The sequence below is a fragment of the Salvia hispanica genome, chromosome 5 (assembly GCF_023119035.1).
Source record: "Salvia hispanica cultivar TCC Black 2014 chromosome 5, UniMelb_Shisp_WGS_1.0, whole genome shotgun sequence".
In the NCBI taxonomy this organism is placed as follows: Eukaryota; Viridiplantae; Streptophyta; class Magnoliopsida; order Lamiales; family Lamiaceae; genus Salvia; species Salvia hispanica.
Window position 1 is genome coordinate 8,228,510 of NC_062969.1, and position 27,024 is coordinate 8,255,533.

The 27,024-nt window shown below is 34.9% G+C and overlaps 3 protein-coding genes and 1 long non-coding RNA gene across 7 annotated transcripts; 1 reads left to right on the forward strand and 3 right to left on the reverse strand.

The window, feature by feature from the left end:
• The first annotated feature begins 4,975 nt into the window (after window positions 1–4,975).
• Window positions 4,976–9,862, forward strand: LOC125188999 (probable GTP-binding protein OBGM, mitochondrial). 4 transcript variants are annotated; one of them, XM_048086160.1, is made up of 7 exons: window positions 4,976–5,179; window positions 5,616–5,837; window positions 6,305–6,413; window positions 6,985–7,067; window positions 7,165–7,227; window positions 7,329–8,532; window positions 8,785–9,862. In XM_048086160.1, exons 2-6 carry the CDS (start codon window positions 5,706–5,708, stop codon window positions 8,526–8,528), a joined length of 1,587 nt encoding a protein of 528 aa, XP_047942117.1. In that variant the 5' UTR covers window positions 4,976–5,179; window positions 5,616–5,705; the 3' UTR covers window positions 8,529–8,532; window positions 8,785–9,862. The 4 variants fall into 4 exon arrangements, with proteins under 4 accessions (XP_047942117.1, XP_047942115.1, XP_047942118.1 ...); XM_048086158.1 differs by lacking the exon at window positions 8,785–9,862 and having other exon boundaries at window positions 4,977–5,179; window positions 7,329–8,662; XM_048086161.1 differs by lacking the exon at window positions 8,785–9,862 and having other exon boundaries at window positions 4,977–5,179; window positions 5,625–5,837; window positions 7,329–8,662.
• Window positions 8,702–9,559, reverse strand: LOC125189000. The gene has a single exon (XM_048086162.1). It carries the CDS (start codon window positions 9,557–9,559, stop codon window positions 8,867–8,869), a length of 693 nt encoding a protein of 230 aa, XP_047942119.1. The 3' UTR covers window positions 8,702–8,866.
• A 2,862-nt stretch (window positions 9,863–12,724) lies between the features above and the next one.
• On the reverse strand, window positions 12,725–15,528 carry LOC125191320. Its single transcript, XR_007171084.1, has 3 exons — window positions 15,291–15,528; window positions 13,123–13,186; window positions 12,725–13,039 (listed from the first exon to the last, which is right to left on the reverse strand). It is a non-coding gene; the product is annotated as an uncharacterized LOC125191320 (long non-coding RNA).
• LOC125191319 (amino acid transporter AVT6E) lies at window positions 13,331–15,293 on the reverse strand. Its single transcript, XM_048088846.1, has one exon. The coding sequence runs from the start codon at window positions 15,164–15,166 to the stop codon at window positions 13,730–13,732; it is 1,437 nt and encodes a 478-aa protein (XP_047944803.1). The 5' UTR covers window positions 15,167–15,293; the 3' UTR covers window positions 13,331–13,729.
• Window positions 15,529–27,024: the final 11,496 nt, after the last annotated feature.

Here is a 27,024-nt window from a genome sequence, read left to right on the forward strand (position 1 = left end):
CTTTATAAATAGTTTATATTTTTATCTGTAAATATATTTTTATATTATTTACTCTATATTCTTATTGTATTTCATCCACACATCCTCTTTTGTTATTTCTTTTATTTTATACTACTACACTTATATCAAATATTAAAATAGTATACAATCATCAGCTAAAATATGAAATGTTTCATTGAGAATGGATTGAGTGGAGTACAAATATCTTTTTGTTGTTGTTTATAATATTTTTAATTAATTATAATATTACAAATACTCTTTTGTTAAAATAAAAAAATAAAATTAAATAGATATGACAATGTTAAAAAAAATATAATACTTTAAACATACATATTATATCACATTAAGTATTAAAAATACTACTCTTAATGTTATGTATAAGCAAGATTGTGAACAATTTATAGTCACACTCATAGATGTATTAAAAAGTTTATGAACAATATTTAGGCATGCAATTGCTAAAAAATACTAGAAAACACTAAATTTTGAGACGAAAACTTCTCTCTTCGTGTAGATTTGCACATAATGAATTTTAGTTTTTGTTTTCTATTTTCATTGTAAATATGTTAATAGTGGTAAAAATTTAATTATTTTTTATTTTTTATTTGCATATTATTGGGATATTAGTGATGCAATGTTCTCCTGTTCGCATTGTGGTTCGTTGTTTTGGTATGAGGAACGTCTTGGCAAACCGAGTAAACCGAAGAGTCCGAGATATTCCTTTAGTTGTATGAATGGGAATATTGAGATTCCATTTATGATAACTCCTCCTCAAGTATTATTGTGTTTGATGTTCTCTAACGATGCCAAAAGTGTTCACTTTTTGAAAAATATTCGTTCATATAATTCTATGTTTTGCTTTACTTCTTTGGGAGGTAAAATTGATAATGGTCTGAACACTGGTCGTTCTCCTCATGTTTTTCGTTTACATGGTCAAAATTACCACTTAATTGGTAGTTTGCTACCGCACATGGTGCATCTCCCAAGTTTGCTCAATTGTATATTTATGACACAGATAATGAGATCAATAATAGAATGAGGTGTGTGAGGTATGTATTTATAATTATATGATTTTAGTGTTAAATTTAAGTTGATTTTTTTATATTTTATTTTAACGTACTTATTATCTTTGTAGGGAGAGAAATGTTGGTAATCTTCACTTTGAGAAGGTGTTTGAATTCTATGTTATGCTGGTCGAATTTATAATGAACTATTTATTTTGAATTTTTTAATTTATTTGTTTACTTTAGTGTTTAGTATTTCTCAATCTTTTGTTTGTATATCCTATTCTATTTATATTTCTTTCCCTCATATTCTTTCGTTACAGTTGATTAATAAATTGATAAATGTAGAAGTAGAATTATGTTTTTTAAATCTTTATCATCTAATATATACAATATTTAAATAGTTTCTATTCTTGATTTGCAATAATTTTTTATATTTCATTATATATATTCTTTATTTTGATTTAATTCATTTTAAATATATTTTCTTATTTTTTGAAAGGTTAATAATCAATTTTTACAAAATATTCAATAGTTTTAATCGTGAATTCAATAATTGTTTAATTTTTTTTCTCTATATTATTTATTCTTGAAGGATATTTGTATTTCTTTCCCTCGTGTCTTTCCCTTATAGTGGATCGATAGATTGATATATGTAGAAGTAAAAAAGTATGTTTTTTAAAATATTAATAATCATATTTATACAATATTTCAATAGTTTTTATTCTTGGATTGCAAAGAATTCAACAATATTATATGTTAAAAAATATACTCCTTTATTTTTTTCTGAAGATAATTTGGCCCGTGCATAGCACGGGTGGTAAAACTAGTTCGTAATAATGATGAACTACTTGTTTCTATAATGTGAGTATAATGTATATACATATTTCAGTAATTTTATGATGAGGAATGCTATGTTGAGCGACTCAAGCTGGGCGCCAGCTGAGCACCTCCTTTATCATCAATATTTTTCCTTTTTCATTATTCCCTCCGTTCCCTATTAGGAGTCACTCTTTGACCGGGTACGAGTTTTAAGAAATGTAAAGAAAAGTTGGTTGAAAAAGTTAGTGGAATGTGGGACCCATTTTTTTATATTGGTTTAATAATAAAATGTGAGTGAATTGAGTTAGTGGAATGTGGGACCTACTTACTATTTATGGTAAAAATGAAGTGTGACTCTTAATTGGGGACGGACCGAAATGAAAAAATTATGACTCTTAATGGGGGACGGAGGGAGTACTTACTAACTTGAGCCACACCGTTTCCTTTTATACTCTATACTATCGTTATTTTTTAATAATATTTAAATTTATTTATTTCTGCTGTATTTTTCTTCTTGCCCCTTGCTTCTACTATGAAATTGTCTTTCCCACCTTCCCAATTCACTCGTGCAGCTCCGTGCTTTGGCCAACACCACCCTCTCTTTTGACTTTTTTGAAATCAGAAACTCATCTCCGTAATCTCTCCTCCATTTCTTTACCAAATTGAAGCTCCACATATTTATTAAATCAATCTTCTGCTTCTTTGCTCAAATTTTACGGAGTATCTTTTTTGCTCAATCACTCAGATTTTTTTCTTTTCTTATCACATCATCATCACTAAACACCTCTCTTACTTCTTTGTTACAACGAATGCCTCCACAATCCAATTCACCCAAATCCGGAAAATCAACGCTGGCACCAGAATTCTCCCCAAATTCCCGACTCTTACAATTTCAAATCTATGACTTATGGGCATTGGGTTTGAATTTGATATCTCAACAATTTCCCACTAACTAAACTTTTCTGAAGTGTTCATCCAATATTTCGTATCAAGTAGGCAAAGACACAGATAACCGGATCGGCCGGCGAACCGGCAAAGCTACTGGTTCATGGTTCAATCGGTCCAACCGGTTCAATCATTGGTCGAACCATTTTACTGTTGCAAATAATACTATAATTAAGTATACAATATATGGGTCCTATTCTAATGCTTATAGCACCCTAATTCAAAATCAAGACTAAATCTCCACCATTGGATTTTAAAATGAGTGGATGAGATTAAAGCTCACAAAATCTCAATAAATAGTAGACAAAATATCAACAAAAGGGTAATATCGTCATTATGTTATCATATGATAATTTTCGTGAGTGTTTTTTTATATCAATATTGTGTATTACAAATATCAACAATATGACATTAGAATATCAACATAAGGACAAGAAAATATCAACACATTTTTATTGAGATTGGACATGCATAATATTGAGATTTTGCCTACAATATATTGAGATTTTTTGTTGTATTTGTTGAAAATAGCTGCTTATCAACATGTACGAAAATTGAAATATAATTTATCAAATTTCATCACCCAAACATCGTCGGAACATATGCAATTGAGATCTCGTTGGAATCCTTATTAAATTATCTTTAATTTGATATATTTTTTGCGAAAAAATAATTTAAATTGAGAGAGTTACGTAAATTTAAAGATTTGAGATGATTTTGATGAGAGAGAAAGTAGTTAGTTATAATTACTACATATAATTTGACATTAATATCCTTTTAATTTAATTAATAATTATTTAAAGTTAAAATATATTACACTTGGCATTATATTAACCACAAGATCTTTTAATCTAATGGTTGAAAATTGGTCGAATTGATAATTAGTTAGCAATTGATTACATCCATACAAAATATATTAAATTTACATATAATCAATAATATATCAAAAATATTAACCTTATATTTTAGTTGTAATGTAAATATTAAAATTTAGTAGTAAATGACTAAGTTTCATAAATATTTTTGTTGGTAAATAAAATTAAATATATGATTCATTACTTATCGTAGATAAAAAAATTTAATATTTTATATATAAATAGATAAATTTCATTGTAACTAAAAAAGTGTATTGAATAAAATAATATTATATTAAGTAATAATTAAATATGAATAATTAGTTATTTTATGTAAAAATATTAATATCAATGGTTAGTGTATATAAATTAAATATATAGTACAAGAAATATATTAATATTAAGTAATACTAATAAATTATATTTATATATAAAACATATTAAATTTATGTGTAATAACAAACTCATAAGTATATTGTAAAAATCTAGTGATTATTAAAACATAATTGAAATATACTACTATATTATAATTAACAATTTCTTAAAAGAATATAAATTTAAAATGAAGTATTATTTTATGTGGATAAAAATATCATTTTTAGTGTATAACGGTGATTAATGTTCATATTATTTCAAAATGGTCATATGGTGGAGTGGTAAAAGTGTTGGTATATAGAGAAAGGTCATGGGTTCAAGTCTTGCCAACAACAAATTTTAAAAATTATTTTGTAAAGTAAAAAATCGGTTTCCGGTTCACGGTTGAACAGGTTTGACCGGCCAGTTTTGCCGGTCAGCAACGGTTTAACATATTGGCGGTTTCTAGGGTAAACCGGACCAAACTGTCTACCGGTTCACTGTTGAACCGGCCGATATGTTTTCCAAGAAAAAAAAGTTGGAAAAATTAAGAAGCATAAAAAATAGGGAGACGATTGAAACTTTAATAGAATCATTAAATTGGGGTGGAGGCTTGCCGAAATTATGAAGGTGAGAAACCATGGTGAAATAAAATTAGGAGTGACGGGGATTCTCAATCATGGAAGTAAACGACGAAAACGAAAGAGTGGTAAACAAAAAAGGAAAAAAATTGATGATAAAGTTTTAACATTATTTGTGATTGTTTAAATGAATATGCGTTTTTTTTAACATTAGAATATTTAGTGTTTGAAGTTTTAACATGTCAAAAAACTCAATTTATTTATATCTTCTTGAGTGTGTTTTAATGGTATATGAACGATGGATGATTAAGGTCAATAAATATTTCCATTTTTATGAATTAACGATTGCAATGTTTTACTTATTTCTTTTTTTATTTCATACAGCAATAATTTTAGTTTTGAATCACCAATGTATTTACAAATTGCACACAAAGTGACAGAACAGATCTCGGCCCATTTGCAAGTCTCCATTATCTAATATTGAACTCAATCTGCCAATTCTAAATTGGGAAGAGAACCTCAGTTAAACCTTGACGCCTCCAGCTCCGTTGGTTCTGATGAATCGGGTGAGTTTGTAGCAGCTGATGATATTCCGGTGTGTTGGAAAGTGCAGGGCCAGGTAATCAGATACCGATCTCTTTATTTCTCCGCGTTTTTCCTTTATTGTCGTATCATAATATAGCCTCGCCGCTTCCGAAAACATCAAAACTAATATTCTTCTTCCTCTATTATCTGGATATTCCCTTGAGAAACTGGAATGAGCTCTAGCCTGCAAAATGGATGTAGCTACTAAATGTATTGATGGTGCATGTTACCTGTTCGACGGAATGCACTAATGATGTGGATGACTTGATTTGAAATCCAGTTGATAAAGATGATCTTTTTGTTTTGCTAATATGTTGATCCTATTGTCCCTTGCTTTTCATAATCATTGTACAAATTATCTTTACCCATTCTATCCCCCCCTTATCTAGGTAGTTTCGGATTTAAGAAAAACTGAACTTGATAGTATGTTAAAGTTCCTTTTATCTAAAGATTCATCTGTGTGACTTCAGTGAGCTTGGCCTTGTGATATTCAGTCTCTGTTGAATGAATCGAGAACACCAAGGACGGTGATCTTCTGAGGGACGAGACGTTGATAAGAGATGTGGTCGTGGAGCCGAAAAACAACCACATATTTGGAAGCTATCACAAAATTCTCTAGTTCGCCATGGCTTTCTCTATCTTGTTCTTATTCTGGCAGCTATTCCATGAGAAAAAAATTTGCACCTTTACAGGTAAATAATCTCTTTTTTGGTCGGGATGACAGTTTCTCATTTCAAATCTGTAAAATCAGAATTTTGATCAAATCACACATCGCAATATACTAGGCCTTCTAATTCTTTAAGAGGTTTATCTAAAAGATTCGCAATATCTCTTTTTCATTTTGTTTATCATACTGGTATTTTAAACTCTGTAGCAACCTTAAGTTTGTTGCCTAGCTACCTGCACACTAATAGGGAAACTATGTTATATTAGGGTCCGTTTTGGTAGAGTAGATGAGTCCAAGATAGAAGAGTTATATGGATCAACAACCATTTGGTAGCACTGTTAAGTTAAGCATCATGGTGGATCTAACATCCATATTTTACACTAATAAACTAACTCAGGATAAGTTATCATGTACTATCAAGTTAGCACATCTTACGTTCCAAATGGATCCTTAGTGGTTAATACCTATCTCATTGTCCTCTACTTTTTTCAGGAGCGCAAAATGATAGATCAACATAGGCTATGTGCTAAAGGAGGTGATGGAGGAAATGGTTGTTTCAGCGTTCGTCGCAGCCGTCATGACCGACGTGGTAGACCTGATGGTTAGTTTTTGACGCTATCCTGGATATTTGTCATCCTTTCCCTTTTCTGCTAGAACACATGAACCCTCTTCGTAAAATATACTCCCTTTGTCCACCAAAAATAGTCCCGTTGGTGGATGGCAGGTTTTTATGCGAAATTGGTTAAGTATGAAAGAGAAATAGATAAAATAAGTAAAGTAAAAAAAAAAGAAAGAGAAAATGTTGATTAAGTAGGAGAGCGAAAGATAAAAAATGATTAGTAAAATTAGGGGTAACTTTCCATTTTTTTATGAGGCTAATTTTGGTGGACAGACAAAAATTGAAAGATGAGACTATTTTTTTGTGAACAGAGGGAGTATATGCTAATACGGTTTTGACTTTTAAGCACATCCATGCTTCAAGTTCTAGTTAGATATTTCGTTGCTTCTAATTGAGCTCCACGAACCCCTTCTATTATCTGAGTGTGGATTAGCATTATAAACCTAGAATTAAATTATTTCACATTTACTAGAATCAAGTAGCAAACAGATGATTGCTTCCATTGCCCTTCCACTTATGTCCCTTCCTTATATTGAGTAATTGCACAATGCAGGTGGTGATGGTGGCAGAGGTGGTGATGTAATCTTAGAATGTTCTGCGGCGGTTTGGGATTTCAGAGGTCTGCAACATCACATTGTGGGTTACCCGTTCTGTAACGCCACTTGATATTTTATATTATTGACACCAGTTGTGCTTCCAAATATTTGTATTAATGATTCTAACATGTTCCTAGAATGCAAAGAGAGGAGGGAATGGGGTTTCCAAAAATATGATAGGAAGCCGAGGAGATGACAAGGTTGCAGTTAACTTATAATTGTTCAATTCAGTACTATAGCATCATCTCTACGTAGCCTATTCAGTATACTCTTAAGTTGCTGAAAATATTTTCTTTTGTAGGTTGTTCTGGTACCTGTTGGCACTGTCATTCATCTTATTGAGGGAGAATTTCCTTCCTATGTTGAGAAGAAGTCTTCTGGAATATTGGATCCTTGGGATATCCCTGGTACACTTGATTTTGGTTCGTCTAAATCTTCCCCACAATCTACGTCTGGCGGAGAAAAGGTAGAGAAGACAGACAATCCTAATGAGGACTCAGCTCCTTCAAGTAAAGAAGACCTTAAAGGAGCAGCTTCTGCTAGATTTTCACCTTCTACAGGTAAATCCCGGAGTCAAATTGAATCCGATTTCTTCCCTAAACCCCATGGCTACAGCGAGTGGGAGGATATGGATGGCGAAGTAAGCATGTCTGGATCTGAGTGCGAGGAAGATATGGAAGATGAAGAAGATATGGAAGAAGAAATTGAAATACAGTACAACGTTGCTGAACTAACAGAGCCTGGCCAGCAAATTATTGTGGCCCAAGGAGGTGATGGTGGCCTGGGAAATCTGCATTTGGCAAAAGGTTCTAAGACGAGCAAAAATCTGCCTGACTTAAAAACAGAGGATGCTTCTGATGATGATGCCTATGCAGCACTTAACATCGGCTCACCTGGCACCGAAGCTGTTCTTTTGTTAGAGCTCAAGAGTATTGCTGATGTGGGCCTTGTTGGGATGCCAAATGCCGGTAAAAGCACTCTTCTTGGGGCATTATCTAGGGCGAAGCCTACGGTTGGCCACTATGCCTTCACCACTCTAAGACCTAATCTAGGTAACATAAACTTCGATGATCTTTCCATTACTGTGGCTGATATCCCGGGTCTTATAAAGGGAGCACATGAGAATCGTGGTCTTGGGCATGCCTTCCTACGCCACATTGAACGCACCAAAGTGTTGGCGTATGTGGTAGATTTAAGTGCAGCCATAGATGGTCGAAAGGGCATACCCCCATGGGAACAGCTGAAGGAACTGATGTTGGAATTGGAATTCTATCGTGAGGGCCTCTCTGGCCGACCATCCTTAGTCGTGGCAAATAAAATTGATGAGGCAGGGGCAGAACAAGTGTGTCAAGAGTTGAGGCAAAGAGTACATGGTGTTCATATTTTTCCAGTTTGTGCGGTTCTGGAAGAGGGAATATCGGAGTTGAAAGCTGGTTTGAAGATGCTTGTGGATGGAGAAAAGTCGCCGCCACTAACATTGGATGGCATTGTGATTGATTAGACCAGTGTGTTTCAGTAAACCTTCATTTTGTTATGTTTATTTAAGCAGATATCATCATAGGAAATTTTTGATATAGTACATACTAATTACTGGTTTGGAGATAAAGATATTCATCGCTTAATTATTCGGTTTCATTATATGTGCAAAAATGAACTTGTTATCTGATATGAGAAGGTTGAATTTACACATATATATAAAATGTTGGGTATACATATATTCCACTCGATTCGCCATACATGGATCCTTCTTATTACAGGGGAGGGAGGAAATGCAACAGAGGAGGATCGGTTTCAGAAGCCTAAAGCTACGTTCTGCTGCAGTAAAAAGGTACCTTACATTCACGTCGGCTTCAAGTTCTTAAACATCGAATCCCACTTGATTTCTACTGTGCTACTCGACCAATAATCCATATCTGGAGAATGTATAGAAGTTCTTGAAAAGCTGCTGTTCCAAGGGTTAGCCAGTGCTTCTGCTGTTGTGATATGGCCCGACTCAGCATTGGCCTCAGACTCGACCCAAATTGAGCTCTGAGTTGAGCCTGAGCTTTGAGAGCCAGCCATGGGGCTCCCGTTTGTCAGCATTAAAATTCCAGGGACAGACACGAACCTGGGACTGTCACTCCCTATCCTTGGCCACTCTGCCTCGCCCAGGGGAGCCCTCAGCCTCTTGTTCCTCTGCAGCATTGACACCTTCCATCTGAGGCTGTGGTTTCTTGACGGAACGACCAAAAGAGGCGAGCGTTGGTGATGCAGCAGTGCCTGAATGTGTTTGACCACATACTTCCTGGTTTGCTTGACTGCGAACATGAGCCACAAAATCGGGTGTATGGTCCTCATCCCCTTGTTCTTCCTCGCTAGCTTGAGTATCTCCAACCGGTGTTTGGCTATCGAGACACCCATGCTCTGCAGGAACTCGTGGCTGAAATAGGCAATGTCGTCCTGGCCGAGCTCATTGTGGGTGAAGGTGAGGGCGTACTCGTAAACAAGACAAGGATCGAGGTCAGTTTTCGATAGCCAACTGAACCAATCCATTCTTCTTTAGAGGTATAACTGTACTGGTTGAATTGAGAAGATGGCAAAATGTGAATTCCATTTTAGAAGTGTGTTATTGATCCAAATTTATTGTGGGGTGGTAGCTGAACTTGAGAGTGACAAAAGACTAAAGTTAGTTTTGCCCTATTTAAGGCCATGTTATATTGTGGTAAGTTTGTCACACTTTTATGTCCATAGGAGTGTAGGCTAAGGCATTCCTTGGAGAAAAAAATGTTACTATGTGGGCCCACACTTGGTAATTCGTATGACCAAAATGGTTAAATATACGTGAAATTACGAGCATTGTGGGGATCCGATGTAGGATTTGCTATGGAAAGACAAATTTATGTGAGATCAAAGGAGGAAGGTCGTAATTTCTCAAATTAGTTTTGACAATTTAATAAAATGATAACTAGTTTTTGGCTGGCAAAAGAGTGTATCACGTGATCATCTACCTACTTTGGAGGTAGATGCTGTATACTTTATTTTTAATAATTAAGTCACATTATTCCATATATTATCTAACTATTTTGTCTCGACTTAGATTTCATCAGAACACAAATTATATTATTAAAGAAAAATGTCTTCAAAGGATTTAAGCTACTTGACTAATTCTCTATTTAAACAAGTCAATTTGTGTTGTCAGTGGGAAGATGTTCCACATGTAATATTTAATAAAAATTACTACGATCAAAAAATTGTTAAAAATTTACTACTACATAAAAAGAAATTGTTCGAAATATATTAAGTCGATAATTAGACAATTACGGAAGTTCGATGCGAATAATATATCAAATCCTCCAATGGAGGTCTTAATTCAATGGGAAAAATCTATTGGAAATATCTTGATTTTTTAAATCATTAAATGTGTACAAAACTCACGTATAACTTCCAACTGTCAATTGAACTTTTGTCGCCGAAAATCAATTACGGGCTTGAAATAATTTAGTAATCAAGTTGAAGCTAAAATTACCATTGAGTCAATTATAGAGCTAAATGAGGAGTAGTAAATTTTCTCTGGTTTAATGTACCAAAATGATTGCAAATGCAGTGAGTATCTTTGTGGGAGGCCCATTTATGATCTTTGCTCATCAAACCTTCACCATTTCTAGTATTTATTAATCTGGTCCAGCTCAGTGTGGAGAAATAAATTCATGAATTATTTATTAAAATAGCCGCAGATGCAACAAAAGGAATGATAAATACTCAGCAATGATCAGCATTATCAAAATATTCAATGTATCTGAATATTCAATTACAATTCAATTACAATTAATACCTCATGTGGTTAATTTGTATTAATTTTTTAATTTCCCTACTCTTCGCTAATAATTCTTTTTATTTCTTTTGTGATATTTTTTCACAAATATCAGGAACAAGAAAAAACCTTGTGCATTTAAGATATCGATAAGGTTAGGTGTGCAGATGCTGCATTGGGTGCTATTTTAATTTGGTATCATACAAACGGAAATTTGAAATTTTATGAGCATATGAATGATCAAGTTATTATATTTATGAAAACTGAAACACGAGACGAAATTGAAGATGTGTCAAAGATCCAAATTCCAAAGTAGACCTATATTCAAAGTTACTCCTGCATCACTGAGAAATCTAACTCTCTAAACCTAAACTTGAAAAGATAATTCATACTTACTATTTAAGATAACAAGGAGTATCATTGTTCAAGTAAAGAGAAATTAGAAAATGAATTAACGCATTTATATATAATAAGGATCTAGGGAGAATTGGATTTTACAAGAGAAATTAGAAAATACACTTTTCTTGAACAATTAGGTTTACAATGTTTACAAGTCAAATACTACAATGATAAATCTTATATGAAAAAGGAAAATAAAAATATCTATTTACATAACAACCTCTATGACAGCGCCAACTGCCCGAAATGTAGGGATGACAAAAAAAATGGAGACTTAAATACAAGATCACAAACGTTCTTTTAGTTAGGGAGGTCAATCTAGCCCGAAACTCATGGGTCGACCCGAGTTACCGAGTAAAATTATAGGGTTAGGGCCGAAAAATTGCAACCCATATTCAGAAGCAGGCTACATGGGCTAACCCGTTCGGGTCGACGGGTTATACGGGCTGGCCCGAATGGGTTGCGGGTTAGCCCACGGGTTGAGCATTTAATATAAAAATATAGTAATTAAAATTTTGGATTATATACTTACATGAAGTATATTTGGTAATATCAATATTAAATATAGTACAACATTTGATATGAAGAATATATGGTAATTATGTCTTCTCTTTCAAATAGAAAGTTAGGGTTATATGAAATGCATGATTTTCATTTAATTGTAGTCAAATTCACATGTGCTATTAATTAAACGATATGTTTATCTATTTTGTTTCAATTTTCAATTGCTATTATTTTCTTTCTTTTGATCACTTTGATAATACTTTACTATTTGCGACAATCTACTTTTTAATAATTTAGAATATTGGATTGGATAGAAAGTAACATATAAGATTAATTACTATTGACCCGAATAGCCCATGGGTTAGCTCGAAACCCGAAGATTTAGAGTTAGGCCCGAAAATTCCGAAAAATTAACAGCCCGAACAACCCGCACCCAAATAGCCCGATAACCCGAGTGGATTGGCCCGAACCCGAGCGGATTAGCCCAATTGACATCCCTACTTTTAGTACATCTTTTCAACAAATAATTAGTGATTAAACTTCAGAAAATATCAATCGATTTACTCTTTACTGCACGAACATATATTTGTATTAACAAGACTTTTTTGCTCACATATCATAGTATCAATTGTTTTTTATATTCAGAATATCATATTTCATTGATAATCATTTGTACTACCATGGGACCATAAATTCCATAGAGCTTGAAAATCAAACTTAAATCAAAGATGTACGAAAATTGAAAAATGTAGAGTTTTCTACTAGTATTTGCCTTTTTAAAATGGCTATTACTTATAGTATACACACACACCACATCATATAAATCACTAGTACACTCGTATATCAATATCATGTCATTAAAATTTGTACACATAGACCACCAGAAAATTTTTAACCTTAATGTTGTTGTTTTGTTTTTGAGAGATCGATCAAAATATGATTAAACTTGTGATTTACTTGGCCGTTTTCCCAAAAAAAAAAAACTGAAAACCACACGCATTGCATCACAGTGTTACATTAGCCTCTTTTAACACAGTCCGATTGAGTAACATGGTTTCCATTCCCCCATTTTCCTCTCACGAAAACTTTACAAAAAATACTTCGAAAACAAAAATGCTTGGTGCATAAAAATTAGGGAAAACAAAAACAAAAATCTGGAAGGTAAGAAATGCACAAAATGATTTACGTAACTACTTTTCATGTATATTGTGATTCATCAAGCAATAACTTACTAGTTGATCCCACAGTGCTAAATGAGCTATTCTCTCTCTCCAACAAGTATAGTATGGTTCATCAAGCAAGTAAGCACCTTTATCCCTCTGATGTCAAAAAACACTAAAAAAATGAGCTTCAAGCATCAGGGATGGACTACAACATCCATAGAGAATAGAATACATAATACCAAATCAAGATTCTCTGTCTGCATCTGTCCTTGCTGATCAAACAGATATCTAAGTGAACAACACCTGAAATGATCACATCCATACTTCCTCAACAATCTCAATCAAATCACATACAAACCACACGTTGTGTGTGTGTGTGCGCGCGCGCGTGCAACAAATCATTAAGAAGAAGAAGAACTCATAATATAAAAAGTCACCAAGATCTCATAATACAACAGCTCAATATAATGATATATGGTTGCAGTAAATCGATGAATTTAGTGGCATTTTAATAATCTAGTTGTACAGACAAGAATAGCCAAAAAAATAAATTCACATTCTCTATAAAGGGAGGAAAAGGAGTATAGAAAGTATCCCATTCTACGCTGGTTGCCTGGCCGCATTTTTCTGTGAGCAGCATCCCGTCAAGAGAAAACCACCCGGATACAAGAAAACACGCCAGCTTTTAGCAGAACAAAATCTTGAAACTCCTTTAGGATACAACAATCGCCAAATTCATCACATCACATGTAATGATGATGAAAGCAGCAATACAACAAATGTTTATATTACTCTATGAATCATTCAACGTATTGGGCCTTCTCAAGAAGAACTCCACTGGCTGAGTTATTCAGAATCACCCTTGAGGCTATATATATTGCCAACCACTCCAACGATACTAACTATGACAGCCAATGTTAACATGAACCAAGACAATAACCTCTCGGAAAAGCTCAGCCCGCTCCCTACTTTGCTCAACCTCAATGCAATGAGAGGTGGAAAGGTGAAAGCTAATGAGACCGCTGTTGTTGCTCCTGTAAACTTAAACGCTGTCCAAATATTAGGGATCATAGTCGAGCCTAAATATATAAGCCCTAAGAGCACAAAGGTTAAGACCAGACACCGCTTCCTGCTCTCCGAGAGAGGATTCAATCCTTCAAAAATTAGCGTGTCCACTGTTTGCCTCAAGGAAAAATGAATCACTGGGAACACGAGAACCAAATGCAGAATGTATCCTATACGAACAAAGTAGTTCAAAGCTGTGCTGAACCGGATGCCAAGATCCTTATCAAAGTTAGTGAGCACATCAGATTCAGTATCCTTCCCAAAGAGTAAATAGCCAGCTATAGCAGTAGAAGCATACACAGCAACACAAATTGCAGCCGTGATCCTTCCCACACGGTACATTTTGCTTGGTGAGCGCCCTTCAAGCTCGTTATAAATTGGTTGGATATTAAAGTGGCACACATAAGCATTTGACATGATAGGAATCACAACAAGCAGATCAAGAATCGCCTTCTTGGATCCAAAATCAGGCATCATCCTAGGAGGTTCTATTTTCCCCTCAACAAGCTTGATAAGAGCCACAATGAACACAACAACGACGAACACAACTGCGAGCGCTACAGAAGCTGCTGAAGTTGTGCTCAAGGAATCAATCCTATCCAAGGTACACAACGGTGCAAGAAACAGCACTAGAACTATTAGAATCACTATCTTCCTATGATCCCAAAAACCATTACCCCACCACTGGTCAAAAACTCCCATGTGATGAAGGGATCCCGACATCACATCCCCAATGATGATCAAATACACAACCAAAACACCAGCATTGTTCACAATTATGCAGATTTCGGATAAGGTTCTAGCAGTCCTACCCAATGCAGCCTCAACAACCTCACCATATGTAGCTGCCTTACATTGGACAGCAAACCTCACTAGCAACTCCACACTTATTTCAGACAAAATAGCCATGAAACATATCAAGATTACACCAACAAAAAGCCCCAAAACTTTCATTGTCGCAGGCAAGGCCATGATGCCAGCTCCAATGATAGAGGTGGTGAGATTAAAGACAGCACCATAAATCCCAGACCCAGATTTATTTTCACCAAAAATAAGGGGCAAATCATCAAAATCAAGGTCATCTTCATCGTCCACGCCATCTGTATTAGAACGATTCGAATACCCATTTTCATGATCGGGTGAAATCAATCGGAAAGCTTGAGTCTTTAATAGAAAATTTTCATCTTTCACATCTAATTTCGAGTAATTGCTATCCATCTGTGTTTCTTAATCTACCTATAACCACACATGTACCTATACCTTTCTCTCTCTAAATGTATAAATTCAAAAGCAAAAACAAAGATTGCCAGCAAAAACCCAGAGAGGAAACCGCGAAACTTACAGATATTTTGGATTCAGATAATAATTTGACGCGGGATTTCCTGAAATTCAAGAATGGGTTGGTTTTGGCAAAAGGAGATCCAGATCTCAGCGGCAAATTTATATGATTTTGATCTGGATCAGCAAAACAACCAATGAGAATAGCTGAAAGAGAAGATTTATGGAATTTGGAGTTGAATCTTGATATCTGCGGTATAAGACGGTTGGAGGTCGGACTTGGCTAATTTTCAACTTTTTTATTATTTTTTTAAGGGGCTCATGAAATTATTAATTTTAATTTCAGATGCTTAGTTTAGGGGGGAGTTTCACTTTACCCTACTTCCAAGTTTATTTTTTTGGGCCTTTTACTTTATTATAACTAAACTATTAACACTTTTTGTCCAAAATTGAATTTAATTATAAGTTTAGTTTCCATTCGCGTGTTGAAATAACATCGGCTGATTTCTTTTTAATACAAATTCTTTCTTTTGAGTCAAAACTTCTAGAAGTTTTTTAATTGTGTTTAGGGTTAAGGGTCAAGTAATATTAATCATTTAAATCAAACTCAAATTTTAATTTTATGCAGATGTGATGTATGTCATATTAAAAAGTAATTTCACTTTTATTATTTAATATTAAATTCAAATTTTACATCATCTTTTAGTATATGCCTCACAAAATTTTTGCATTAAACCCACATTTGATATTGTTTCATAAAAAAATTCAAAAAAGAGTTTAGGATTACATTATTACAATATGAATGAAGAAGTTTTCTACACTAAAAATGAGATTTTGGTGTATGATTGAAGTCGAAGATGATCTTACTAATGACTTCTAATGTGTAAGTTTTGTTTAGAAAATAACCATAGAAAACTTATGCTAAGCGAAAAAATATGTTATCTCATGTGTGGACGAAGTATTAATTAATTTAGTATATATGAACTTTAAATGTGTAGAAAACAATGTATATATTATTAATGCCAATGTTAGGATTCCGAAAATTTAACTTTTGTGTGAAAGAAAAATATTCAAATCTGTGTGCCGGCGTACATATGAAAATGAATAAATACTTATATACGTCTATCACTAACCTAAATATAAACTGTTAATAATTTTTGAGATATTATTGTAGCACCCCGACTTTTTTTCTACCTTTTTATTTATTCTTGGAAGAACGTTGATTGCGGACCTAAAATTTTTTCGCATTTGTTTCTTTTGTTGAGAGGATGAGCTATAAATTTGGACTTAAACAATTATTTTTATTTCTAACCAAATTATTTTCCTTACGTAGAGAGGAGTTTGTTGCAAGCCCAAATCACCTTTATTTTTCTTCATTTATATACCCAATTCAACGCCACTTTTCATCCAACAAGTTTCAGTTCCACAAAATCCGTTTCTGAGCGGTTTCTATCACCCCATGATTCCTTGAAATCAGTTTTCTACATATATATATCTCCACTCCACGTTTCACCATTTCAATCCAACCAAATCGAGAACTAAAAATCAGAGGAGGAGAGAGTACAGATAAACAAAATTCAGTGAAGAGAAAGAGCAGAGAGTAGAGGCGAGTGTGGAGCTAGCGGCGACAGAGAGACCAGGCGGGTGGCGGCGCCGTGGAGAAGAGAGCAGCAGCAGCTGCTGACCCGACAGCGACCATGGTTGCACAGCGGCACGATCTGCAACAAGTTTCGGAATCGAGACGACAGTGCGGTGGCTATTTATTTAGAGGGAAAAGAGAGAGGATGTGAGGCGACGGATAGCAGCCGTTCAGCGACGCCGGCGCGACGGAGGCGGCAATGGCAGCGGCGGCGCTGCACCGCCATGAAAAGGAGGGCAGTGGCGCCACCGAGAGAGAAGGACGGAGAGGGTGCGAGAGATAGATGGGGATAGAGATGGCAGATTTGAGAAAGTGACGTGGGAGTATGAAGGAGCAGCCTAGAGCAGCGTCGGCTCCGGGCTGCACCACGCACAGCCACGGAGGAGGAGTCGGGACAGCGAGCGTGTCTCTTGGTGACAAGGCTGATGGGTGTTGATCGAAGGACGGACAGCAGCGAGGCTGCTGAACAGCGAGCGGGCAAAGACATTTGCGGCAGAGAGGCGATGGTTTCCGGGGTGACGGTGACCATGGCGGTGGGCGAATGGCGGATCGCGACTGCTTGGTGATGACGGTAGATCGGACAGCAGCGAGGCCGCGAAGTGAAGGCAGTGGTGAGAAGAAGAGTTAGAATTAATGGCGTGGAAAGACTGAGAAGAGTTCTGATTTTGTGAAGTTCAAATCCCATTTTGGGGAGTTCACGTAAAAGGTAAGGTGAGGAAGACTTAGGATTGGACCTTGTTTTATTCAAATATTTGGGGCTAATGAATTAATTTAGACTTTTGGGCCTACTCTTTTAATAAAGGAGATGGACTGGAGTACTTGGTATGGGCCAAATTAATTAAATGAAGATTGGGCCGGAGTACACTAAATCAATGGGTGACATCATGCACTCTATTAAAGATTGAATAATTTGTGTAATTAAATTAGTAGTATATTAAGTGTAATAAGGGAACATTTAATTAATTTGAATATCTTATTTAAATACCTTATTTTTACTTAATTAAAATATAAATAATCTAAATTAGTTTGAGACGACCAAAAAAAGAAAAATGTGAATAGTATGGGACGGGTTCAGATTTGATATACTATATGAACATTAAAATGGTACACTAATGGTCTACCTTTAAAGCTTGACTAACAGTGGAATCAAAGGTGACGAAATAAAATGGCCAAGTTCATATATATAATCTTCAAATCAATCTTATAATACCAACAAAATGAAGATTTCACAGCTGGGAATTGTTAGTTATCATAGACATTATATTGTACTTATGCTTCATTTTACACAAAATGGAGTACGAATCTATAGCTTTTTTCTTAATCATCATACACATGTGTCGACCGATGTTAATATTAGGATTACTACTTTTCAAAATATTATAAACAAGTAGTGAAGATGAGACTCTTGTCATTACTATAAGATAATGATGTGGTAATCATAACTTATTGGCTTCTGGGCTTAGTTATATATAAGGAATTATTGATGTAGTATAAATTTACCTAGTGAGTTAGAATTTTACGCTTTTAACAATATGTTTAATTACTCATAGACTAAAAAATAGTTTAATTTCATTCTTTGGTGACTACTGACAAATTAAAAGCAATAAAACATATATAGCAAATTTCCACCTATATAACTGATGTCGATTCTTTAGAAAAGTACTCCCTATCGATCACTCTGAAATTTATCCCTGAAAAATATCCCTCTGAAAGTCCAGCAATGTCGACGACTCCCTCAGCCAGTCGAGTTGCAGAAAAGCGAGAAGAAGATGAAGAAGCTGGGAAAATGGCTGAGCGTGGATTGCCTCAAAATCAAAGACTGACTCCTCCTTCCTTTTAGTACTCCTACTATATTCCAGATTTAAACATTCTACTCCACTATTATATTTATATATAGCTTTAAGTTTTAATTTCTTCCCAGTAGTATGTAAATAGAGACTTACTACGCAAGTGTGACTGATTCTGGTTTGATTTAAAGATTAATATATGGTCACATTTTTTGCATGTCAAATTGTTCACTGATTGAAATTATTTACGAGTGTTAATTAGTAATTGATGGAGTAATACATGCAGCACAAAATTAATTAGCATATCGTTCTCTTTTTAAAACTTGATTTAGGAGTGAGAATTAGTAATTTATGGTACAGCCTGATAGGATGCAAGATGTTAATTAATTCACCTGCTTCCATCTTTCCGGATTTGAAACCAAAAATTATTCTCTCCGTCACGTCACGTTCACAATTAGCATATCAATTTCTTATTTAAAATTGATTTATACTACCACCAGATGTTAGAGCATCCGCAATATAGGGGAAAAAAGAATCCATTCCTTTAAAAAAAAAAGTAAAAAATTTTTAAAAAAACATGTTTTTTTTTTTTAAAAAAGGGGTTAACCCCGAGCCCCCCCTTTTCTACCCCTCATCGCCTTTTCCGCCGCCCTCCCGTCGCGCCCCCGCCGCCGCCCACCCGGGTATCTGACCCCCGTGGGAAACCCCCCCAGCCGTGACCCGCGTTTAAAAATGGGCACGCATGCTCTGGGAGCATCTCGAAAAGAAACCTCTTCCCCAGGGGGGTGGTGTTCTTCCACTCTAAGCCCTGAAACACCCGAGCCCGCGTTTGGTTCGCGAATGGAGAGTGTACTGGGTGGGGCGGCTGGGAGGGCGGGGCCCGGGCCCTGCGGGGCGATAGGGGCCCCGCCCCCCCCGGCCCCCGCCCCCCAAAACCAAAGGGGGTGGGGGCCCCGGGAAAATGAAGGAGGGGAGGCCCCCCCGGGGGGACCCGGGGGCCGCTTGCCGGCCAATTTGGTTTATAGTTAAGTCGCTGCTTCTTCGGCCCCCCGGGCCGCACCCCCCAACCCCGGCCTTTCCAAAAAAGCACTCCCGAAGGTAAACCCCCTTTATACTTCCCCTCCAAAAACCCGGCCGGCCGATCCCCCCCGGGCCGCCCCCGCCTGCCCACTTGAGCTGACGGAGGGGGGGTTGGCGGCCGGGGAAAAGGGGCCCCCCGGGGCCCCCGTGGGGCCCCCCCCCTTTCCGGACCTCCTCGTTTGGAAGTCCTTCCCGGGGGCGGTAACCTTTTAAAAGGCCATCTTCGTCCACATGTTGAGGGACCAAAAGGGGGATCGTCGCCCCCCCAACCCCCCCTTGGGCCCACCCCGGCGTACTCATCCTCCGTCCATTTCCCTCCCGGCCGGGTTGGCGGGGGCCCGTGACTCGCCGACCGCCCTCCCTTCCCCTTCCCCTCGTCTTCTTTTCCCCATGGCCGGCGTGGCCCAAAAGCAGCCCCCGAGACATCCCCATATCATTTTCCTAAGTCCTAACAAAAATAGTGCCGTGGATTTGAAACATTTATTAACTCTCCGTCACATCATGACTTAGGGAATTTTTTCTCTACCACATGGGCTATCAATTTTTACTCCGCATTGAAGTAGTAATTTTTTATACCACCTTTTAGGGTGTGTTTGGGAATTTTTTTCTCCATCACATGGGCTTTCAGCTTCTAGTATTTAGCATTTGAAGTAAAGTAATTTAAAATTTGGTAAATTTTTTTATACTACCTGTTAGTGTGTGTTTGGGATTTTTTTTCTCCACCACATGGGCTATCATTACTATTTAGCATTGAAGTAAAGTGATTAAATATTTGGTAATTCTTTTTATACTTCCTTTGAGGGTGTGTTTGAACTTAAACATAAAACGTAGTAGTATCACCTTTTTGGTGGTGAAAGGAGGGACACCACTTGAAAATGGAAGGAGGGAAATAGAGTGTAGTTTCGTATGCAGTGAGCCAACCTAATATTGGTAATATTAATGTAATAGGTGCATTGACGTTATTTTGTGGTATGGAAAAATGAAACCCAATTGCCAAGTTAATGAGCTGTATTTGTATAAGATCTCGTTTAAAATTATTACAATCATATAATCCAATATTAACTACAAGCCTACATAGTAATTATACATAGATGATAGATCATCTTCTTTTGACATGAGTTGATTTAGGAGTGAGAAGGTAAAGTTTCGCACCCATTCAAATAGCTATACATAGTTGATTTTGTTTTGAAAAAGGTAGTAATTAATAATACGAACCATAAATTTTGATTCTAGCACACCATCAAATAATTATTAAATTCTATGCATATCACTTCAACCAAAAGTTGTGACCGTACGAGGACGCAACATTTAAAGACCAACCACGACTAATCACTTTTCTCCAATTAATACATTATGAATTTAGATTAAGGTTTTTTATTGCTGCTTTCTTTATTTCTTTTTTTAAAGCCCTGTGATACACCTAATCACTTTTCTCAAAAATAGTATGTATAACAAGGTTAAAGACTCATCATTTCTTTTTGATTGATCAAAAATGTCTACCACCTGCGCCGGCTCCGGCTCCTCTACTGGATCCAATACTGAGTTGATGGAGGGTAAGAAGTGGATCAAGAAGAAGGAGGGGTCGGAGGAGAGGAGTGTAGAGACTGCTATGAGCAGTAATGAAGAGTGGATCAAGAAGAAGATGAGGGAGAAGAAGTTGCGAGAGTGGTGGAAGAAAGCCTTCTGTTTCGCCGACTCAGAATAACTATATAATATGGTAGACCACAAAAATGCCTCATAATTCTAGTTCCCATGTTTTTAATTACAGATTCAATAGAAAATTAACAAATTATAGTGTGGATGGGATGGGATAACATAACATGATTGTTAAGTTGGGTTACAAATTATAGTACTAGTACTTTATTCATTGATGATGAAGGATCACACATTAGATGTAGATATGGAAATACAAGGATTATTAAGTAACACAATGAAATGCAGTTAGATATAAGAGCCCTTTATCCAACACTTTTAGTGGTCTCAATAGCATCTTCTTCTAATATCTCTTCCAATATCCTTCCATAGTTGCACCAGAATTATGATCACATGGGGTTGATACATGATTTACATCCTCCTTGGGCTTCTTATCATTAGCTCGTTTGAGGTTACAAAAGATAGCACTATTGCATTGCTTCTTAGATCTTATAAACTGGATAACTATTTTGGAAGCAACTCTTCTAAACAAGATAATTGTTTTGCCACCCCTAGTTACTCTGATTAAAATATTGCAGTCCTTCAAAAGTTTCTTTGGAGTTTTTTTTAGTATCTGCCAAGATAAATCATCTCAAAGTCAATCTCAAAAGGTGAAATTAAAACTTTGTGAATTCTGGAATAACCATACTTCAACTCATATGAGCCCATTTTGGTTCTTATGTTTGCTTGTAAAATACTACTACTACTAAAATGTAGAGCTAATTAATGATTTACCTTCCTCACATCTCGACCCTCTATATTATCCTTGTGTACCTATAGCAGAATAAAAAGATAAACAAATAGAGATAAATAACTTTGGCACATTGCCAAAAAAAGAAACCGTCTTCAAATTATAACTAAGACAATTTTCTAAATTGTCCCATAACAAAAAATATGATGTCATCATTTTTTATGTATAATTTTTACCAAATTTTCTTGTTTTATAAGTTTATCTTCAGACTTTGTACATGTTCATTTATGTTGTATAAGTTTATCTTTGGGCCCCCTAGTAGAAAAATTATGCAAAAACAAACTATACAACAGAAATGAAAACATGTAGAAAGCCTGATTTTTTGGGTATATGACAATTGAGCAAGACTTAGTTGTTTTTCTGCTAATTTACCCAATCACATCCAACTTTATTTAACACTACTATCTATGGAGAGTGTAGAGACAATACCTTGTCAAAGAACAAAGTGTGAACTCGTTGGAGCACCTTTAAAACAGAGGCAAGAGCCACCTCACTTTCATCGATTTTTTTTAGACAGTGTCTATCACCAAATGTTGAGGTAAAAAAATAATATCGTTCGATCAATATCAAATTTCCCATATTATTTTCCCATACCTAAAAAAAGGAAATCGATTAATTAATCAACATGAACTGAACGAACAAGATGGTTCCGATATTAAAATTGAACTACATACTCACCCCTTCTTTGTCATCAACGATGAGGACTGTGCTTTCTCGGCCAAAAATAATATCTAGACTCTTTTGATTCTTGGAAATGCAATCATGTCGTGAAATTATTCTCGAATGGAAGTACTTTTTTTAGGATCAAGTAGTTTTGCCATTTCCAAAGCGTAGTCACGTGAACCCAAGGTATATATACACATCTCAAATAGTTTACTAGCTTCTTCCAAGAAAGTGTGCACAAATGGCCTTAATTTAGTAATCATTTGAATCTTGTCCAGTTTGAACAGACTGCTCTTCAACGTATCTAATTATCACAAAGCGTTGAGTCAATGAAATAGGACTCCCCCATCCCCATTATGCGTTTTATTATGAGACGGTCCTTATTCATTTTCTAATTTTACTTTTACTAACCAATTTCTTTCATGCTAAATTTTTTCGCACTTTTTATATTTCAAAAATTATGTACTTAGTCAAAATAGGAACAAATAATAGTATCGTATAGGATAAAATTCCAAACTTTACCTGGCGGAGAATCTATTAAGTACTTTTCTTCCTCTTTAATATCGGTTAACCTTATCGAATGTAACAGCGTGTGATCTAAATCAAGGACCAAATAAAGTTTTTTCTTGTGACAAACCAAATCCTTGAAACTTTTATCACGTAATCGGACCATTTCATCTTTAGCAATCCTTAATCTCTGTATTGGAAAATCATTTTATTATTCTGTGAAATATATAAAAAAGAATGTTAGAGAGAAAAAACCTTGTGAATGTATTTAAGTGGAATGGCAGAATCGTCTTGAACATGTAGCCCACATCTGATGCATAATTCATTAACAAAACCAGGATGTGAACATATTTCCTCTTTCTCTAAGTCTGAGTATATCTTCAACTTCTTCAATGTTACGTTTAACTCTATCAAAATGCAACAAAATTGGTATTAAGTATTGACAATCAAATTTTCCATGCATCCCAAAAATTGTACTTCATCCGTCCCTTAAAAATAAATCACATTTGCTATTTTGATATATCCCTTAAAAATAGACCAATTCTATCTAAAGAAGATTTTCTCTCTAATAAGGTGGGTCTTATTTTCCTAATTAAATACTCCAATAACTTTTTCTTTCTATGTCTTTTACTATACCAATTGTGTATTAAAATTCGTATTAATTATGTGAATTACACGATTTCATTTTTTAAAAATATTTATCTCTCGTATACCAATTTCAATTTTTTTTATTTTATATCTCGTATCAAATTAAAATCCTTACTCCAATCACTATTGGAATAACTAGGGCTGGGGAAAAATACCGAAAAATGATACATCGCTCGTATCGTATTGAAAAATATAAAAAAATTATCGAATTTTCAATATATCGTAATTTTCGATACGATATGATATCGTATCGTAAGTTTTCGATACGATAACGATATGAATTTCCTTATATCGCGATATATCGTTTCATATCGAAAATACGATATATATCGAAAATTTCGATATATCGATATTTTATTTTCGATATACATCGAATTTTTTGATATATATCGATATTTAACGATATATCGAATTTCGATACGATATATCGAAATATCGATACGATAACGATATGAATTTTTTTTATATCGAAAGTTCGATATATCAAAATTCGATATATCGAAACTTTCGAAACGATAACGATATGAAATTATTTCATATCGATATTTTTGATACGATACACGATACAACATTTTCGATACGATATATCGACCCACCCCTAGGAATAACGTATAGTACAGAAGAAATGAAAGTAGACCCCACCTCTCGAGGTCCAATTGATGAGAAGCATCCACCTCCGCATCAAGAACCTCTGCACACTTCTCACTCATCTGTCTTTCCAGTTAATCAATTTATACAAATAATAAATTACATCAAACATCTTAGCTTTTGGCTTTATTTAAAATTTTATAAATCATGCCACATATCAATCTCATTTAATATTCATTTATTTTCTCTATTATATTAATTTCTATAAAAAAGATGACGAGTCATATTTGGATAAGGAGTACAAATTATGTGAAAACCTAAGGAATTATTAAATTAAATTTTTAAATCTTAACAACAAATGTCCGTCGACCCTTACAAAAAATTGAAGAATTTTATTTTTTTCAAACTCAACCTCTCATTATCGCATATCGCAAATCGATGTAGGATGTAATAAACAATCAAACATGAACATAAATAGTAGTAATAAAACATGTTATACCGTAGAATAGAAATTTGAACCCCTTAAAACTCAAATAAGTACTCCCTTGTTACTTTAAAAAAAATAATACTATTACCTATTTACTTTCTCTTTCTTATGTTATTTTCTTTAATTTATAATTTCTTCTTTTCACGTAATCTTAAAATAATGTATTAAAAAGAAACGTCTTGACAAGCTGAAAACCAAGGAAACACTAATTTTTTAATTGTTATCAAATGGTAGTCTTATCTTATGTACAATCATTATGAACAACAGTCAACAATGCAATATAGAAAAGTGGGAACAATAAAAAGATTTATTCTCTCCAACCCAAAGATTCAATTTAAACACAAACCTTGTTTTTTTTATAACAAATAGACATACGATTGGTGTAGCCAAATTGATTTTTTTATAGTAAATAGACATACATATGTTATAGCTAAATTGATAGAAATTTAAAGGTCGTGTAATAAACACAAACCTGTATTTATTTTTATGTTTGCTCACCTTTGGAATTGAGAGTCAACAAGATCGTGAATAAAGACGGTGAAGACTGGTTGGAGTTTGTGGATTTCCGACAATAGTCTAAGGTGATTTAGACTGATTGGAGTTTAAATAGATTTAGATTATACTCCGTCAAATCTTCTTTATGCTTAATTTAAATTAGGTGTGGCTTATTACTTTAAAAAAATTTAATCAACAATTTTCCTCCATTTAATGATTATTGATATCATATATATTTGAATTCGTTCAAGTTCTCAAATTGCATTTATAGAACATTTAATACTTTTAAATTTTCAGATATCTTTCTACAAAAAAGTATGTGGACTTGATTGACAGATTACATTTATAAACAATCGACAATCCCGCCCTTATATAGATCTATAGATAGAGGTGTGATCAAATAATCAATGAATAAAATATATTTAAATTAGTTGTAAATTATTATATTATAAAGTTTAATTAACAACTATGCTTCCATTTGATGATTAATGATATCATATACAGTATATTTGAATTAATCAAGTTCTCAAATTGCATGCATGAAACATATAATGCATTTAAATTTCTGGATATCTTTGCACGAAAAAATATGCACGCTTGATTGACAAATTAAATTTATAGACAATCGACAATCCATAATTAAATACTTCATCCGTCACTAGAAATATGTCATTAAGGATTCACATATGTTTTAATGCGTAACTTATAAAGTAAGAGATGAGGGGAAAAAAATAGTTAAAATTGTGTAGTGTTTGGTGAGACGGACGAAAAAATATATATGAACTATTTATATATGGACTATAAAGTAAAGAGTACAACTCCTTTTTGGCCCACAACATATAGCCAAATTACGAATTTTGTCCATTACATTCATATTCAGATTTTCGGGTCCATAACATACGAAAATCGCTCTCGGTTAGGTCCTTTTTGGACGGCTCCGTTAAAATGCGGAAGTCAACCGTTAATTAGCAAAAGTTTGACTGATTAAAGCAAAAATTACCAATTTTCTATAAAACATTACCATTTAATTATTTTATTTCAAAATACCATTTATTTTACATTTATAGAATATAATGAGTACGACTCTTCAACTCTCATTTACAAAAAGAAGAAGGCAAAGTGTCGTCCGGCGATTCTGAGCGATAAACTCCAACTCACACTCCAAGCCCTAAATTCTGGCGATCCTGAGCGATATACTGGCGTCCAACCATGAGTTGGGTTTCGCCGAACCCACCTGAAGTCGAGCCACCTGAGAATGAAGGCAAGAAGGGCGAGAAGGGTCCTGGTCCGTCGGTGGCTAACCCTAGTCCCGAAGGTGGGTTGGCGTCATCGAACCCTAGCTCCGTCGCTGAAGTCGAAGTGGAGCTACATTCTGGTAACGATGGGTCAAAGTCAAACCCTAATGCTTCCAAGGGTGACCGACAACCTCCGATTGACGCCGATGGCCCCGAATATGAGAGG

Coding starts and splice junctions, on each gene's coding strand:
- LOC125188999 (XM_048086160.1), top strand. CDS start 5,706: ATGTGGTCGTGGAGCCGAAAAACAACCACATATTTGGAAGCTATCACA. Junction 6,414..6,984: donor CCGACGTGGTAGACCTGATG/GTTAGTTTTTGA, acceptor TGCACAATGCAG/GTGGTGATGGTGGCAGAGGT. Junction 7,068..7,164: donor GAGGTCTGCAACATCACATT/GTGGGTTACCCG, acceptor ACATGTTCCTAG/AATGCAAAGAGAGGAGGGAA.
- LOC125189000 (XM_048086162.1), bottom strand. CDS start 9,559: ATGGATTGGTTCAGTTGGCTATCGAAAACTGACCTCGATCCTTGTCTT.
- LOC125191319 (XM_048088846.1), bottom strand. CDS start 15,166: ATGGATAGCAATTACTCGAAATTAGATGTGAAAGATGAAAATTTTCTA.